Genomic DNA, 18,038 nt, shown 5'->3' with positions numbered 1-18,038 from the left:
CCGAATTATTTTTAGCCACTGTTGCACAATGATTATATTAACCCCTTCACCCCCAAGGGTGGTTTCCACGTTAATGACCGGGCCAATTTTTACAATTCTGACCACTGTCCCTTTATGAGGTTATAACTCTGGAACGCTTCAACGGATCTTGGCGATTCTGACATTGTTTTCTCGTGACATATTGTACTTCATGTTAGTCGTAAAATTTCTTCGATATAACTTGCGTTTATTTGTGAAAAAAACGAATATTTGGCGAAAATTTTGAAAATTTCGCAATTTTCCAACTTTGAATTTTTATGCCCTTAAATCACAGACATATGTCACACAAAATACTTAATAAATAACATTTCCCACATGTCTACTTTACATCAGCACAATTTTGGAACCAAAATTTTTTTTTGTGACGGAGTTATAAGGGTTAAAAGTTGACCAGCAATTTCTCATTTTTACAACACCATTTTTTTTTAGGGACCACATCTCATTTGAAGTCATTTTGACGGGTCTATATGATAGAAAATACCCAAGTGTGACACCATTCTAAAAACTGCACCCCTCAAGGTACTCAAAACCACTTTCAAGAAGTTTATTAACCCTTCAGGTGTTTCACAGGAATTTTTGGAATGTTTAAATAAAAATGAACATTTAACTTTTTTTCACACAAAATTTATTTCAGCTCCAATTTGTTTTATTTTACCAAGGGTAACAGGAGAAAATAGACCCCAAAAGTTGTTGTACAATTTGTCCTGAGTACGCTGATACCCCATATGTGGGGGTAAACCACAGTTTGGGCGCATGGCAGAGCTTGGAAGCAAAGGAGCGCCATTTGACTTTTCAATGCAAAATTGACTGGAATTGAGATGGGACGCCATGTTGCATTTGGAGAGCCCCTGATGTGCCTAAACATTGAAACCCCTAACAAGTGACACCATTTTGGAAAGTAGACCCCCTAAGGAACTTATCTAGATGTGTGGTGAGCACTTTGACCCAACAAGTGCTTTACAGAAGTTTATAATGCAGAGCCGTAAAAATAAAAAATCATATTTTTTCACAAAAATGATCTTTTCACCCCCAATTTTTTATTTTCCCAAGGGTGAGAGAAGAATTTGGACCCCAAAAATTGTTGTGCAATTTGTCCTGAGTACGCTGATACCCCATATGTGGGTGTAAACCATTGTTTGGGCGCAGGGCAGAGCTCGGAAGGGAAGGAGCGCCATTTGACTTTTCAATGCAAAATTGACTGGAATTGAGATGGGACGCCATGTTGCATTTCGAGAGCCCTTGATGTGCCTAAACATTGAAACCCCTAACAAGTGACACCATTTTGGAAAGTAGACCCCCTAAGGAACTTATCTAGATGTGTGGTGAGCACTTTGACCCAACAAGTGCTTTACAGAAGTTTATAATGCAGAGCCGTAAAAATAAAAAATCATATTTTTTCACAAAAAATGATCTTTTCACCCCCAATTTTTTATTTTCCCAAGGGTAAGAGAAGAAATTGGACCCCAAAAATTGTTGTGCAATTTGTCCTGAGTACACTGATACCCCATATGTGGGTGTAAACCATTGTTTGGGCGCATAGCAGAGCTCAGAAGGGAAGAAGCGCTATTTTACTTTTCAATGCAAAATTGACTGGAATTAAGATGGGATGCCATGTTGCGTTTGGAGAGCCCCTGATGTGCCTAAACATTAAACCCCCCCACAAGTGACACCATTTTGGAAAGTAGACCCCCTAAGGAACTTATCTAGATGTGTTTTGAGAGCTTTGAACCCCCAAGTGTTTCACTACAGTTTATAACGCAGAGCCGTGAAAATAAATTTTTTTTTTTTTTTCACAAAAATGATTTTTTAGCCCCCAGTTTTGTATTTTCACAAGGGTATCAGGATAAATTGGACCCCAAAAGTTGTTGTCCAATTTGTCTGGAGTACGCTGATACCCCATTTGTGGGGGGGGACCACTGTTTGGGCGCATGACAGAGCTCGGAAGGGAAGGAGCGCCATTTGGAATGCAGACTTAAATGGATTGGTCTGCAGGCGTCACGTTGCATTTGCAGAGCCCCTGATGTACCCAAACAGTACAAACCCCCCACAAGTGACCCCATATTGGAAACTAGACCCCCCAAGGAACTTATCTAGATGTGTTGTGAGAACTTTGAACCCCCAAGTGTTTCACTACAGTTTATAACGCAGAGCCGTGAAAATAATTTTTTTTTTTTTTTTTCACAAAAATGAAATTTAGCCCCTAGTTTTGTATTTTCACAAGGGTATCAGGATAAATTGGACCCTAAAAGTTGTTGTCCAATTTGTCCTGAGTACGCTGATACCCCCTATGTGGGGGGGAACCACTGTTTGGGCGCATGACAGAGCTCGGAAGGGAAGGAGCGCCATTTGGAATGCAGACTTAAATGGATTGGTCTGCAGGCGTCACGTTGCATTTGCAGAGCCCCTGATGTACCCAAACAGTACAAACCCCCCACAATTGACCCCATATTGGAAACTAGACCCCCCAAGGAACTTATCTAGATGTGTTGTGAGAACTTTGAACCCCCAAGTGTTTTACTACAGTTTATAACGCAGAGCCGTGAAAATAAAAATTATGTTTTTTTCACAAAAATGATTTTTTAGCCCCCAGTTTTGTATTTTCACAAGGGTATCAGGATAAATTGGACCCTAAAAGTTGTTGTCCAATTTGTCCTGAGTACGCTGATACCCCCTATGTGGGGGGGAACCACTGTTTGGGCGCATGACAGAGCTCGGAAGGGAAGGAGCGCCATTTGGAATGCAGACTTAAATGGACTGGTCTGCAGGCGTCACGTTGCATTTGCAGAGCCCCTGATGTACCCAAATAGTACAAACCCCCCACAAGTGACCCCATATTGGAAACTAGACCTCCCAAGGAACTTATCTAGATGTGTTGTGAGAACTTTGAACCCCCAAGTGTTTCACTACAGTTTACAACGCAGAGCCGTGAAAATAAAACATATTTTTTTTCCCACAAAAATGATTTTTAGCCCCCCAAATTTTTATTTTCCCAAGGATAACAAGAGAACTTGGACCCCAGAAGTTGTTGTTCAATTTGTCCCTAGTACGCTGATACCCCATATGTTGGGGTAAACCCCTTTTTGGACGCACGGGAGAGCTCGGAAGGGAAGGAGCACCGTTTTACTTTTTCAACGCAGAATTGGCTGGAATTGAGATTGGACGCCATGTCGCGTTTGGAGAGCCCCTGATGTGCCTGAACAGTGGAAACTCCCCAATTCTACCTGAAACCCTACCCCTAACCTCACCCCTAACCGTTTACTGAACATTTTCTGACAGTCATAAGTGCCACGTATATAAGTGCCACGTATTTCAGTGCCACGTATTTCAGTGCCACGTATTTAAGTGCCACGTATTTAAGTGCCACGTATTTAAGTGCCACGTATTTAAGTGCCACGTATTTAAGTGCCACGTATTTAAGTGCCACGTATTTAAGTGCCACGTATTTAAGTGCCACGTATTTAAGTGCCACGTATTTAAGTGCCACGTATTTCAGTGCCACGTATTTCAGTGCCACGTATTTAAGTGCCACGTATTTCAGTGCCACGATATTTCAGTGCCACGTATTTAAGTGCCACGTATTTAAGTGCCACGATATTTCAGTGCCACGATATTTCAGTGCCACGTATTTCAGTGCCACGTATTTCAGGCACTGAAAAATACGTGGCACGTAAATACGTGGCACGTAAATACGTGGCACGTAAATACGTGGCACGTAAATACGTGGCACGTAAATACGTGGCACTGAAATACGTGGCACTTAAATACGTGGCACTTAAATACGTGGCACTTAAATACGTGGCCTCTGAAATATCGTGGCACTTATATACGTATATAAACGTATATTTCAGTGCCACGTATTTCAGTGCCACGTATTTCAGGTTAGGGGTAGGGTTAGGGGTAGGGTTAGGGTTTTTTGTTTTTTTCTTGTTTTCTTGTGTTTTTCTATAAAAACGCATGCGTTTTACCGCGTTTACATGCATTTTTTCACACGTGGTTTTTTAAAAAAACGCATGCAGATAAAAACGCAAGTGTGAAACCAGACTAAAAGACGCTTTTTATAGCAAAAAAGTTTTTGCGTCTCCACATTTTGAGACCTAGAATTTTTCCACATTTTGGTCCACAGAGTCATGTGAGGTCTTGTTTTTTGCGGGACGAGTTGACGTTTTTATTGGTAACATTTTCGGACACGTGACCATTTTTTATCACTTTTTATTCCGATTTTTGTGAGGCAGAATAACCAAAAACCAGCTATTCATGAATTTCTTTTGGGAGAGGCGTTTATACCGTTCTGCGCTTGGTAAAATTGATAAAGCAGTTTTATTCGTCGGGTCAGTACGATTACAGCGATACCTCATTTATATCATTTTTTTATGTTTTGACGCTTTTATACGATAAAAACTATTTTATAGAAAAAATAATTATTTTGGCATCGCTTTATTCTGAGGACTATAACTTTTTTATTTTTTTGCTGATGATGCTGTATGGCGGCTCTTTTTTTGCGGGACAAGATGACGTTTTCAGCGGTACCATGGATATTTATATCCGTCTTTTTGATCGCGTGTTATTCCACTTTTTGTTCGGCGGTATGGTAATAAAGCGTTGTTTTTTGCCTCGTTTTTTTTTTTTTTTTCTTACGGCGTTTACTGAAGGGGTTAACTAGTGGGGCAGTTTTATAGGTTGGGTCGGTACGGACGCGGCGATACTAAATATGTGTACTTTTATTGTTTTTGTTTGTTTTTTTTAGATAAAGAAATGTATTTATGGGAATAATATTTTTTTTTTTATTATTATTTATTTAGGAATTTTTTTTTATTTTTTTTACACATGTGGGAATTTTTTTTTTTACTTTTTTACTTTGTCCCAGGGGGGGACATTACAGATCGCTGATCTCACAGTGTGCACAGCACTCTGTGAGATCTCCGATCTCACTTACAGCCGTGCAGGCTGCAGCTTTCATCTGCAGCCTGCTCCGACCCGGAAGTGCTCCCTGCAGGACCCGGATACAGCCCCTCGGCCATTTTGGATCCGGGGCCTGCAGGGAGAAGACGTTCGGTACGAGGTGAGTACATCACCTTGTACCGATCGTCTCAGGGAAGCTCGCAGGGAGCCCCCTCCCTGCGCGATGCTTCCCTGCACCGCCGGCACATCGCGATCATGTTTGATCGCGGTGTGCCGGGGGTTAATGTGCCGGGGGCGGTCCGTGACCGCTCCTGGCACATAGTGCCGGATGTCAGCTGCGATATGCAGCCGACACCCGGCCGCGATCGGCCGCGCTCCCCCCGTGAGCGCGGCCGATCGCGTATGACGTACTATCCCGTCGGCGGTCATGGGGGCCCACCCCACCTCGACGGGATAGTACGTCAGATGTCGGGAAGGGGTTAAGGATATATGTTTTTCTCCCATTTACCCATATAGTAATGGGATCACTTGTGGATCTTTAAATTACGCACGCTTTCACATAATTGTTGGAGATCTTCAATATCCTCGTCTGGTGCATCATTGTTTCAATTGGGCCCTAATACATTGTTGATTTTATATATTCTTTGGTCCATCATTTATACCTATTTAACTTTATTTTTATTACTTTTTGTCCTGATATGTGCACACAATTTATCTTTTAGTAAAACTGTTGTGAATAAAAAAGATACATTTTAAATCTTATATCCTTGTCCGTAATTTTATGGTTTGCTCCAGTGTTCTGGTGGATGGTTTCTTTCTACCACTCCAATCCATCCTACACTCTGCTGCCCGACTAATCTACCTGTCTCCCCATTATTCCCCAGCCTCTCCCCTATGCCAAGCCCTTCACTGGCTTTCTATCATCCAGAGACTCCAGTTCAAAACCCTTACTATGACATACAAAGCCATCCACAACCTGTCTCCTCCATACATCTGTGACATGGTCTCCTGGTACTTACCTACATGCAACCTTCGATCCTATCAAGATCTCCTTCTCTACTCCCCTCTCATCTCTTCTTCCCATAACCTCATCCAAGATTTCTCCCATGCTTCCCCCATACTCTGGAACTCTCTACCCCAACACATCAGACTCTCGCCTACCATAGAAACCTTCAAAAAGAACCAGAAGACTCACCTCTTCCGACAAGCCTACAGGGATCCTCAACCTACTGAACCACCACACAACCAGCTCTACCCTCTCCTAGGGTATCCTCACTCATCCCCTGCAAACTGTGAGCCCTTGCGGGCAGGGTCCTCCCTCCTCCTGTGCCTGTTATTGCCTAGTTTTTTGCTCATGTTTATTGTATTTATCTATATTTGCCCCCTTTTCACATGTAAAGCGCCATGGAATAAATGGCGCTATAAAAAATGTATTATTATAATAATAATAATAATAATAATAATAAAACTTGGACCAAACACTGATGGAACTCGGATCCAAAACACTGATGAAACTTAGACCAAATACTGATGGAACTTGGATCCAAAACACTGATGAAACGTACATGAACACGCATGTCTGAATGAGGCTTTAGATTTACTGAAAGGATCATACATGTACTGTATATCACTATAACAATTCCGGACCATAGAGATCCATGACCAATGCCAAGCTCCTAAGCTGAACCTTTATTAATAGTGACTCTCCTACCTGAAACGAAAGCGGTTATATCTGCTATCTACAATAAAAAAAGAACATTATTATAATTACTTTTACAACACATAAATATGTCATTTTTATAAAATGGTATTTGTAAAGGTCTTGTAGACACGGTTACTGCTCTCACATGTTTTATGAATCTTGTATCTTCTATATAAATCTACTATTAAGTTATGTTCAAATGCAGTTTTTTCACTCAGATTTTGGCAGGGAAAATTGGAGTTTTATGCTCCATAATCAACATTAAATCCATTCAGGATTTACTTTTCAATGTAGAAAAGAATATGGGGTATTTTCTACTGATGCACTTTACAAACTGTGTCCAAAATTGTAGCAGAGCCTAAAATTCCATTAGAAAATCACACGGATGTCTGAAATTCATTTCTCTCGAACCTCAAAAAAACATTGTTTCAGCATATTCTTCCATATTCTTCCAGATATTCTTTCACAAAACTCAATATGCCATATACACCCATGTTGTATGTTTTTAATATAAAATTAGACATCTTCTAGCTGAATGAAGATGTTAAGAGGTTCCATAAAGGAGTAAGGGATTGAGTCTACTCTATAAAAGCGGTTGACCCATCTTGGACATTTATGGCATAACCAGTACCACATGATACGTAATTTGTTCGAAAGATGCAGATACCTCTGCTGGATCCTACATCTATTATGAGAATGGTGCCCCATAGGGTACTGCTATCATGTTTGGCTCTCTTCAATGGTTAACACAGGCTTTCCCTAAAATTTTCAACATGATTATACAAGTCCATGGAGCCATTTATGAACAGCCATCTCTCTATTCCAGGCAGTGTACACCAGGAACATTCTTGAGATATCATGTGGATTTGTTATAACTGTCCATCATGGTGGTATATCCTTCTAAATGGACAAACTCATTCCTTCAAATAAATATATTTTTTGCTTTTGCGACAAAGGTATGGAATATCTTTAGTATCCTTAATATACTTACATTTTTTACTTTTCTTATAGAACCAGAGTGCCAGAATAAAGCAGAGAAGAAGAGATATGACTCCGATAATTCCAGCAATCACTGGAGGAGACATTTGCGAGGCTTCTAAAATACATAAGGTAATATATAACGTAAAACTAAGGTAGATTAAAAGCATTGTTTCATTAGTTTTACACACGAGACCAATAATTTAGTTTATAGTAGTCCCAGCCATCAAATTCATGAAAAGTTATACTACTTTAGTGGCACAACTTACTCTAGAAATGTACATGGAGGACATTTTTGGCAGTGGCACATGCCAGTTAAGAAAAGCGCCTGATTCATTTAGTGGTGTGTGTCTGTTAATGAATTAGGTGCATCGTACTCTAGCGAGCCCGTCATTAACATTGCTGTGGGCAACTTGATGAATTTCATTTTTCAAGTTAACTTAGGTCACAACTACAATATCCATTTTACGTATTTGGGCTCTTTCAGTGGCCATTGAGTACATGGGTTTGTCATCTATTTTACAAGGTCCCTTCACTACCAAATCACGATTCTTTGTGATATTGAAGTTATTGGAGACTTTTGTTGACATTAAATTTATTTAATATACATACAAAGAGAAGGGGAAAATGCTATTTCTATGAGAAAAGGCCATAAGTAACAGGCAATATGAGTGGACCCATTAGAAGTGTAATGATTGTTTCTCACTGCCCTAGAAGTAGTCACTCCATCACTATAACCAGGAAAGGACAACTAGTAATAAACACACCTGTGAGCTGTTCAGAAAGTATTTCACTTCTTCCTGACCTAATTTTTCTACCTCTCAGGTCCTCTTCATATTCACAGCTGTAGGAAAGTTGATTGATAGGTCCCAGTTCCAACTCAAGAGAGCCGGAGAATGCCGTTATGTTGGTCACATCATTTTTTTCTCCAGTGTTGAAATAGTAAAAGGTTCTCAGCTGATCATTATCTGGTGCTGAACAGTTTAATGTAACCTTGAACCCATCCTCTAATTTTTCTATGGGGCCTCCCAATTTAAGTTTTGGAGCTGGCAATGGATCTAAATGGAAAAAAAGCAGCAAGTTCTTAATATCTTGTAATTCTGCAAAACCATTATAAAACAATTCTATGAAAACTATGTTAAAGACGTCTAATGAGAATAATGGAAACAAATGCAACAGAATATTTCTTCACTTTATTACTAACTAGATGACATCTCAGGTATCTACAGTGACATGTAAAAGTTTTAACAGTTAAGCAAGTTGAAGATGAAATGATCCTTAAAAGGTCTAAAGACGCCTTTCTTTAGTATTTTAGGAAAAAAAAATCTATGCAGTATATATTTTCATCTTTTACATTTTAAAAATAACAAAAAGGAAAATGGTTCCATGCAAAAGTTTGGGCCCCCTGGAGATTTGTGTGCTCAGATAACTTTGACCAAGGTTTCAAACATTAATTCACCTGTTAGGGTTATAGCTTGTTCACTATCATCTTTAGGAAAGGCCAGGTGATGCAAATTTTCCAGCTTTATAAAAACCCAGCATCCTCTAACCTTGTGCCAAAAAACTGCAGCCATGGGTTCTTCTAAGCAGCTGTCTAGCACTCTTGAAAATGTTAGAGGTCCAAAAAGGGGTAGAATTAAAATATATATTTTTTGGTCTAAAATACAAAGGAAATGTGACATCATTAACTTTAGGCCTTTTAGAGATCATTTCAACTTGCTTAATCTCTTTACCCCCGAAGGTGGTTTGCACGTTAAAGGGACTCTGTCACCCAAAAATTTGAGTATGAGCTGCGGCCACTAGCATCAGGGGCTTATCTACAGCACTCTGTAATGCTGTAGATAAGCCCCCGATGTACCCTGAAAGATAAGAAAAACAGGTTAGATTATACTCACCCAGGGGCGATCCCGGTTCGGGTCCGATGGGTGTCGTGGTCCGGGTCCGGCGCCTCCTATCTTCATGCGATGACGTCCTCTTCTTTTCTTCCTGACAGCTGCTGAGCAGGTGTACTTTGTCTGCCCTGTTGAGGGCAGAGCAAAGTACTGCAGTGCGCAGGCGCCGGGCCTCTCTGACCTTTCCCGGTGCCTGCGCACTGCAAACAAAGTACACCTGCGCAGGAGTTGTAATGCTGTAGATAAGCCCCTGATGCCGGTGGCCACAGCTCATACTCGAATTTTGGGGTGACAGACTCTCTTTAATGACCAGGCCAATTTAATAACTCTGGAATGCTTCAATGGATCCCAGTAATTCTGGGAATGTTTTTTCATGACATATTGTATTTAACCCCTTAAAGACCGCCGATACACCTTTTAACGGCAGAAGTTAAGGGTACTTAAACCACAGCGCCGTTAATTAATGGCGCTGTGGAAAAAGTGAATAGCGCCCCCCAGAGTTGGATTTTCTCTGGGGTCTCGGTTACCGGGGGTAGCCGAGACCCCAGAGAACATAAATCGGGTTTTTTTTACCGACCCCTGGGTTACGATAGCCGGTAATTAACCGTTTACCGGCGGTCGCAAAAAAAAAGCACGATTTCCCATTTAATTTCCCTGTCCTCCGATGTGATCGCACATCAGAGGACAGAGAAATGGGGTCCCCCCAATACTCACCTGTCTCCCCCGGTGCTCCTCGTGGCTCCCGATGGGCGCCGCCATCTTGTTCCGGCCAAAAAATGGCGGGCGCATGCGCAGTGCGCCCTCCGGCCGGCACTCGGAAGATCTTTGGGGTCTCAGCTGCCGGGGGTAGCCGAGACCCCAAAGAACATGATCAGGGTCGGTTTGTTCCGACCCCTGTTTTGCGATCGCCGGTAACTGTTTACCGGCGACCGCAAAAAAAAAAGCGGTGTGTCATTCTCTGTCCTCTGATGTGATCGCACATCAGAGGACAGAGAAATAGGGGGATTCGGGGACCCTGTTATACTTACCGGTGTCCCTGGGTCCTCCTGCGTCCCCTTCTGCCTGCCGGTTTCTTCATCTGGTAAGAAAATGGTGAGCGCATGTGCAGTGTGCCCACCATGATCGGCCGGCAGCTAGAGGAGTTGGGGCTAAATTTAGGGTTAGGGTTAGGGTTGGGGCTAAATTTAGGGTTAGGGTTAAGGTTGGGGCTAAATTTAGGGTTAGGGTTAGGGTTGGGGCTAAATTTAGGGTTAGGGTTAGTGTTGGGGCTAAATTTAGGGTTAGGGTCAGGGTTGGGGCTAAATTTAGGGTTAGGGCTAAGGTTAGGGTTGGGGTTAAAGTTAGGGCTAGGGTTAGGGTTGGGCTAGGGTTAGGGCTACGGTTTGGGCTAAAGTTAGGGCTAGGGATAGGGTTGGGGCTAAATTTAGGGTTAGGGCTAGGGTTAGGGTTGGGGCTAAAGTTAGGGTTAGAGCTAGGGTTAGGGTTGGGGCTAAAGTTAGGGCTAGGGTTGCGGCTAAAGTTAGGGTTAGAGTTGGGATTAGGGTTAGGGTTTGGATTAGGGTTGGCATTAGGGTTACGTTTGGGATTAGGGTTAGGTTTGGGATTAGGGTTAAGGTTAGGGTTGGGACTAGGGTTAAAGGTGTATTGGGATTAGGGTTAGGTTTGAGGTTAGGGTTGAGATTAGGATCAGGGGTGTGTTGGATTTAGGGTTTTGATTAGGGTTATGGTTATGGTTTAAATTAGGGTTGTTTTGGGGTTAGGGTTGTGATTAGGATTATGGATCGGGTTGGGATTAGGGTTAGGGGTGTGTTGGGGTTAGGGTTGGAGTTAGAATTGGGGGGTTTCCACTGTTTAGGTACATCAGGGGGTCTCCAAACACAACAGCCAATTTTGCACTCAAAAAGTCAAATGGTGCTCCCTCCCTTCTGACCTCTGCCGTGCGCCCAAACAGTGGTTTACCACCACATATGGGGCATCAATTTACTCGGGATAAATTGGACAACAACTTTTGTGGTCCAATTTCTCCTGTTACCTTTGTGAAAATAAAAACTTGGCTAAAAAATCTTTTTTGTGGAAAAAAATTTTTTTTTTATTTTCATGACTCTGCATTATAAACTTCTGTGAAGCACTTGGGCATTCAAAGTTCTCACCACACATCTAGATAAGTTCCTTGGGGGGTCTAGTTTCCAAAATGGGGTCACTTGTGGGGGGTTTCTACCGTTTAGGTACATCAGGGGCTCTGCAAACGCAACATAACGCCCGCAGACCATTCTATCAAAGTCTGCATTCCAAAATGGCGCTCCTTCCTTTCCGAGCTCTGCCATGCGCCCAAACAGTATGGGGTATCAGCCTACATAGCATAAATTGCACAATAAATTTTGGGGTCCAATTTTTCCTGTTACCCTTGTGAAAGTAAATATTTGGGGGTGAAAAAAATCATTTTTGTGGAAAAAATATGATTTTTTTATTTTCAAGGCTCTACATTATAAACTTCTGTGAAGCAGTTGGGGGTTCATAGTGCTCATCACACATCTAGATAAGCTCTTTGGGGTCTAGTTTCCAAAATGGGGTCACTTCTGGGGGGTTTCTACTGTTTAGGTACATCAGGAGCTCTGCAAATGCAACATGACGCCCACAGACCATCCCATCAAAGTCTGCATTCCAAGCGGCGCTCCTTCCCTTCCGAGCCCCGATGGGTGCCCAAGCAGTGCCCCCCCCCACATATGGGGTATCAGCTTACTCAGAACAAACTGGTCAACAGATTTTGGGGTCCAATGTCTCCTGTTACCCTTGAGAAAATAAAAATTGCAGGCTAAAAAATCATTTTTGAGGAAAAAAAAAGGATTTTTTATTTTCACGGCTCTACTTTATAAATTTCTGTGAAGCACTTGGGGGTTTAAAGTGCTCACCACACATCTAGATAAGTTCCTTAAGGGGTCTAGTTTCCAAAATGGTGTCACTTGTGGGGGGTTTCTACTGTTTAGGCACATCAGAGGCTCTCCAAATGTGACATGGTGTCCGATCTCAATTCCAGCCAATTCTACATTGAAAAAGTAAAACGGCACTCCTTCTCTTCCAAGCTCTGCGCTGCGCCCAAACAGTGGTTTACCCCCACATATGGGGTATCGACGTACTCAGGAGAAATTGCACAACAACTTTTGTGGTCTAATTTCTCCTGTTACCCTTGTCAAAATATAAATTTGGGGGCAAAAAATTATTTTCGTAGATTAAATTTGAATTTTTATTTTCACGGCTCTACGTTATAAACTTCCGTGAAGCACCTGGGGGTTTAAAGTGCTCACCACACATCTAGATACGTTCCTTAAGGGGTCTAGTTTCCAAAATGGTGTCACTTGTGGGGGGTTTCCACTGTTTAGGCACATCAGGGGCTCTCCAAACGCGACATGGCATTCGATTTCAATTCCAGCCAATTCTACATTAAAAAAGTAAAACGGCACTCCTTCTCTTCCAAGCTCTGCGGTGTGCCCAAACAGTGGTTTATCCCCACATATGGGGTATCGACGTACTCAGGAGAAATTGCACAATAACTTTAGAAGTCTAATTTCTCCTGTTACCCTTGTGAAAATAAGAATTTGTGGGCGAAAAGATCATTTTTGTGTAAACAAATGCGATTTTTTATTTTCACGGCTCTACGTTATAAACTGTGAAGCACTTGGGGGCTCAAAGTGCTCACCACACATCTAGATAAGTTCCGTAAGGGGTCTAGTTTCCAAAATGGTGTCACTTGTGGAGTGTTTTTACTGTTTAGGCACACCAGAGGCTCTCTAAACGTGACATGGCATCCGATCTCAATTCCAGCCAATTCTGCATTGAAAAAGTCAAATGGCGCTCCTTCTCTTCCAAGCTCTGCGGTGCGCCCAAACAGTGGTTTACCCCCACATATGGGGTATCGGCGTATTCAGGAGAAATTGCTCAGCAAAATTTATGGTTAAATTTCTGTTTTTACACTTGTGAAAATAAAAAAAATGGTTCTGAAGTAAAATGTTTGCAAAAAAAAAGTTAAATGTTCATTATTTCCTTCCACATTGTTTCAGTTCTTGTGAAGCACGTAAAGGGTTAATAAACTTCTTAAATGTGGTTTTGAGCACCTTGAGGGGTGCAGTTTTTAGAATGGTGTCACACTTGGTTATTTTCTATCATATAGACCCCTCAAATGACATCAAATGTGATATGGTCCCTAAAAAAAATGGTGTTGTAAAAAAGAGAAATTGCTGGTCAACTTTTAACCCTTATAACTCCCTAACAAAAAAAAATTTTGTTTCCAAAATTGTGCTGATGTAAAGTAGACATGTGGGAAATGTTATTTATTAACTATTTTTTGTGACATATCTCTCTGATTTAAGGGCATAAAAAAGTTTGAAAATTGAAAAATTTTAAAAATTTTCGCCATATTTCCATTTTTTTCATAAATAATCGCAAGTAATATCGAAGAAATGTTACCACTAACATGAAGTACAATATGTCATGAAAAAACAATCTCAGAATCAGCGGGATCTGTTAAAGCGATCCAGAGTTATAACCTCATAAAGTGACAGTGGTCAAAATTGTAAAAATTGGCTCGGTCATTATGGTAAGTACCAAATTGGCTCTGTCACTAAGGGGTTAATGATAGTGGTAACATTTATTTGGCATGACGTGTGTTTATTTGTGAAAAATATGGAAATTTGATGAAAATTTAGAAAATTTCCAACTTTGAATTTTCATGCCCTTAAATCACAGATATATGTCACACCAAATAGTTAAAAAGTAATATTTCCCACATGTCTACTTTACATCCGCACAATTTTGGAACCAACATTTTTTTTGTTAGGAAGTTATAAGGGTTAAATTTGACCAGCGATTTTTCATTTTTCCAGCAAAATTTACAAAAAACATTTTTTTTAGGGACCACGTCACATTTGAAGTCACTTTGAGGGGTTTATATGGCAGAAAATACCCAAAAGTGACACCATTCTAAAAACTGCACCCCTCAAGTTGCTCAAGACCACACTCAAGAAGTTTATTAAACTTTCAGGTGCTTCACAGGAATTTTTGGAATGTGGAAAAAAAATAAACATTTAACTTATTTTCACAAAAAATTTCTTCAGATCCAAATTTTTTTATTTTGACAAGGGTAACAGGAAAAAATGGACCCAAAATTTGTTGTGTAATTTCTCATGATCATGTCGATAACTCATATGAGGAAGAAAACCACTGTTTGGGCTCACGGCAGAACTCAAAAAGGAAGGAGCACCATTTGACTTTTTCAATGCAAAATTTGCTAGAACAATTGGTGGACACCGTGTAGCGTCTGGAGAGCCTCTGATGTACCTAAACAGTAAAAATCCCCCACAAGTGACACCATTTTGGAAACTAGACCCCACAGGGAACTTATCTAGATGTGTGGTGAGCCCATTGAACCCTCATATGCTTATAAATTATAAATTTATAGCGTTGATCTGTAAATAAAAAAAATCAAATTTTCCCTACAAATATGTTTTTATCCCACAATATTGCATTTTCATAATAGTAACAGGAGAAATTGCACCATACAATTTGTTGTGCAATTTCTCCTGAGTACGCCGATACACAATATGAGGGAGAAAACTACTGTTTGGGCTCGGAAGGGAAGGAGCATCATATGACTTTTTGTATGTAAAATTTCATGGAATCATTAGCGGACGTCATGTCCTAATTGGAGAGCCCCTGATGTGCCTAAAGAGTGGAAACCCCCAACAAGTGACCACATTTTGGAAACTAGACCCCTCAAGGAAAGTATTTAGTTTTTGCTTCACATAAGTTTAGAATGCTGATCCGTGAAAATAAAAAAAAAATCACATTTTCCCAGAAAAGTTATTTTGGCCCCAAATTTTGCATTTTCATGAAGGTAACAGGAGAAATTGCCCCATATGAATTTGTAGTGCAACTTCTCCTGAGTACACCGATACCCCACAGTGCAAAGCTCAGAAGAGAAGAGGCGCCATATTGGAGGAATGGTTTGAGGGTACCATGTCACATTGGCCTAGGCCCTGAGGTGCCAGAACAACAGACACATCCTATACATGAAATCATTTTGCAAACTACACTAGATGAATTCATCTAAGGGGTGTAGTAATCTTATTGACATCACATGTGCCTCACAGACTTTTATACCATTGAGCGGTGAAGCAAAAATAAATTACATTTTACCATTAAAATCTTGTTTTAGCCTCAAGTTTTTTATTTTTCTAAGTTTTATCATAGGAATTATTTATACAGCAAACTGAGGTCCATTTTTTCCTGAGTACACCAATATGCTACATGTAATCGGGAAATATTTTTCAGGCACAGTGCAAAGCTCAGAAGGCAAGGAGCGCCAGATTTTACTGTTATAGCTTGCAGGTGCCTTGACCCACTGGGAGAGCCCATGAGGTGCCAGAACTGTAGAACGCCCCCCCCATAAGTGACCCCATTTTACAAACTACACCTCTCAATGAATTCATCTAGGGGTGCAGTGATTATATTGACACCACGTGTGTGTAACAGAATTTTATACCATTGGGCAGTGAAGAAAAAATAACTACCGTATTTTCCGGTGTATAAGACGACTTTTTAACCCCTGAAAATCGTCTCAAAAGTCGGGGGTCGTCTTATACGCCGGGTACGGCATGTGCAGGGAGCTGTCCTGGATGGTTCCCAGGGTCTGGAGGAGAGGAGCCTCTCCTTCAGGCCCTGGGATCCATATTCATGTACAAAAAAAAAGAATAAAAATAAAAAATATGGATATACTTACCCTCCGGCGGCCCCCGACTCTCAGCGGTGCAAGCGGCGGCCTCCATTCCTAAGGATGCATTGAGCGAAGGACCTAAGATGACGTCGTGGTCACGCGGTCTCTTCTCCTCCAGACCCTGGGAACCATCTGGACCGCACACGCCGTATAAGACGACTGGGCGTATAAGATGACCCCCGTCTTATATGGCGAGTATATCCCAAACTCCATATTTTATATGGAAAAGTTGGGGGTCGTCTTATACGCCCAGTCGTCTTATACACCAGAAAATACGGTACATTTTTACCACCAAAATTATGTTTTAACTCTAGGTTTTACATTTCCACACAAGAAGTGGGTAAAAATGGCACCAAAATTTGTCCCACAATTTCTACTGAACGTGGCAATACCCCATGTGTGGCGGTACAGTACTACTTAGCCATATGGAGAGACTCTGGAGAAACGGAGCGCTATTTGCCTTCTGGAGAGCAAATGTTCCTAGAACAGTTTGCGGACTCCATATACAAAAAGCCTTAATTGCTAGAAGAGCAGAATCCCCCCTCAAGTGACCCCATTTTGGAAACTATACCCCTTGGGGAATTTATCTACAGGTGTAGTGACGATTTTGACTCCATAGGTGTTTTCCAGAAACAAACAGCAATGAATGTTGCAGAGTGAAAATTGCAAACTGCCATTGTAGTGACCAGTACATTCAGGGCCAGCGTTTGGGACAGGCAGACCAGGCAGACGCCTGGGGCCCCCACCTACAAGGGGGCCCCCTGCATCTGCAACCCCTGTATGAAGTGCCCCCAGGGTTTTCAGCAGTGAATAATGCTGTGCATTGCTCTGTAGTCCCAGAACATGTCTCCCAAACCCCCTTGAAACCCCCTCAGTGCTGTGATTTACTCATGTGGTCCCAGAGCTCTGTGCGGTTTGCTGTAGGATCAGGTTTCACAGTCACATACAGCAGCCATCAGCATGGGCTCTGACCAGTCACTAAATCATTGCTTGAAATCTGACAGGGCAACCTCCTGTCACTACTGTCTGGATGACACAAGACAGGAATATTGTCTGCTGAATCAGGGCATTTATTATATAGAAATAAATAAAGGGTAAACCATACACATATATAGTACAGGTGTGCATAAGAATCAGCGTTTTTGGTGCATTTTTTTGCAGCCAAAACCTGCTCTCTTGGCAGTAAAAACACTGCTTTCAAAGCACCCATTATTTTAGGGTATGTGCAGAGGATCCGGAAATGGCAGCCCTTTGGACGCAGTGGACATGTGCTGCGTCCAAAGTGCTGCCATATTTTAAACACAGGTGATTCCGCGTGTGTTCATTGTACCGTGTGGAATCACCGCATCCTATACATTGCACGGGTGAGATTTCTCTGGTGGAGATTGGCGTCTGCGCCAGATAAATTGGCATCCTGGGGTCTGGACAGACGCACCCCATGTCCATCTCTGCGGGTGAGGTGCGGGTGTCAGTGCACGCATAGTAGAGATGGAATTTCTTGAAATCCCCTCCACTATACTGTAACATGTGGCCGCTGCTGGTTGGACGCTGCACAAGTACACAGCAGCCGACCCGCAGCGTTTTCTGACTGTGGACACACACCCTTAGAACTTTTGCTGTTTTTGTTTTTTTTTACAGTATACATTTTGTCTACAGTACATGTTTAACCCCTTCATGACAAAGCCTATTTTGACCTTAATGACCTGGCCGTTTTTTGCAATTCTGACCACTGTCCCTTTATGAGGTAATAACTCAGGAACGC

General features: G+C 41.6%; 1 protein-coding gene across 1 annotated transcript in view; it reads right to left on the bottom strand.

Annotated features, from left to right (window-relative positions):
- Nucleotides 1-18,038, bottom strand: part of LOC143817139 (immunoglobulin superfamily member 1-like) — a 160,552-nt gene that overhangs the window by 43,718 nt on the left and 98,796 nt on the right. The window contains exons 11-13 of the mRNA XM_077298298.1: nt 8,386-8,676; nt 7,632-7,736; nt 6,650-6,677 (exon numbers count right to left, since the gene is read on the bottom strand). Of these exons, the coding sequence (XP_077154413.1) occupies nt 6,650-6,677; nt 7,632-7,736; nt 8,386-8,676 (424 nt within the window). The remainder of the gene's footprint in view (nt 1-6,649; nt 6,678-7,631; nt 7,737-8,385; nt 8,677-18,038) is intronic.

This window comes from Ranitomeya variabilis, chromosome 1, assembly GCF_051348905.1.
Source record: "Ranitomeya variabilis isolate aRanVar5 chromosome 1, aRanVar5.hap1, whole genome shotgun sequence".
Lineage (NCBI taxonomy): Eukaryota > Metazoa > Chordata > Amphibia > Anura > Dendrobatidae > Ranitomeya > Ranitomeya variabilis.
The sequence above is the reverse complement of the archived record's forward strand: the minus strand, read 5'-3'. Positions and strand labels throughout refer to the sequence as shown.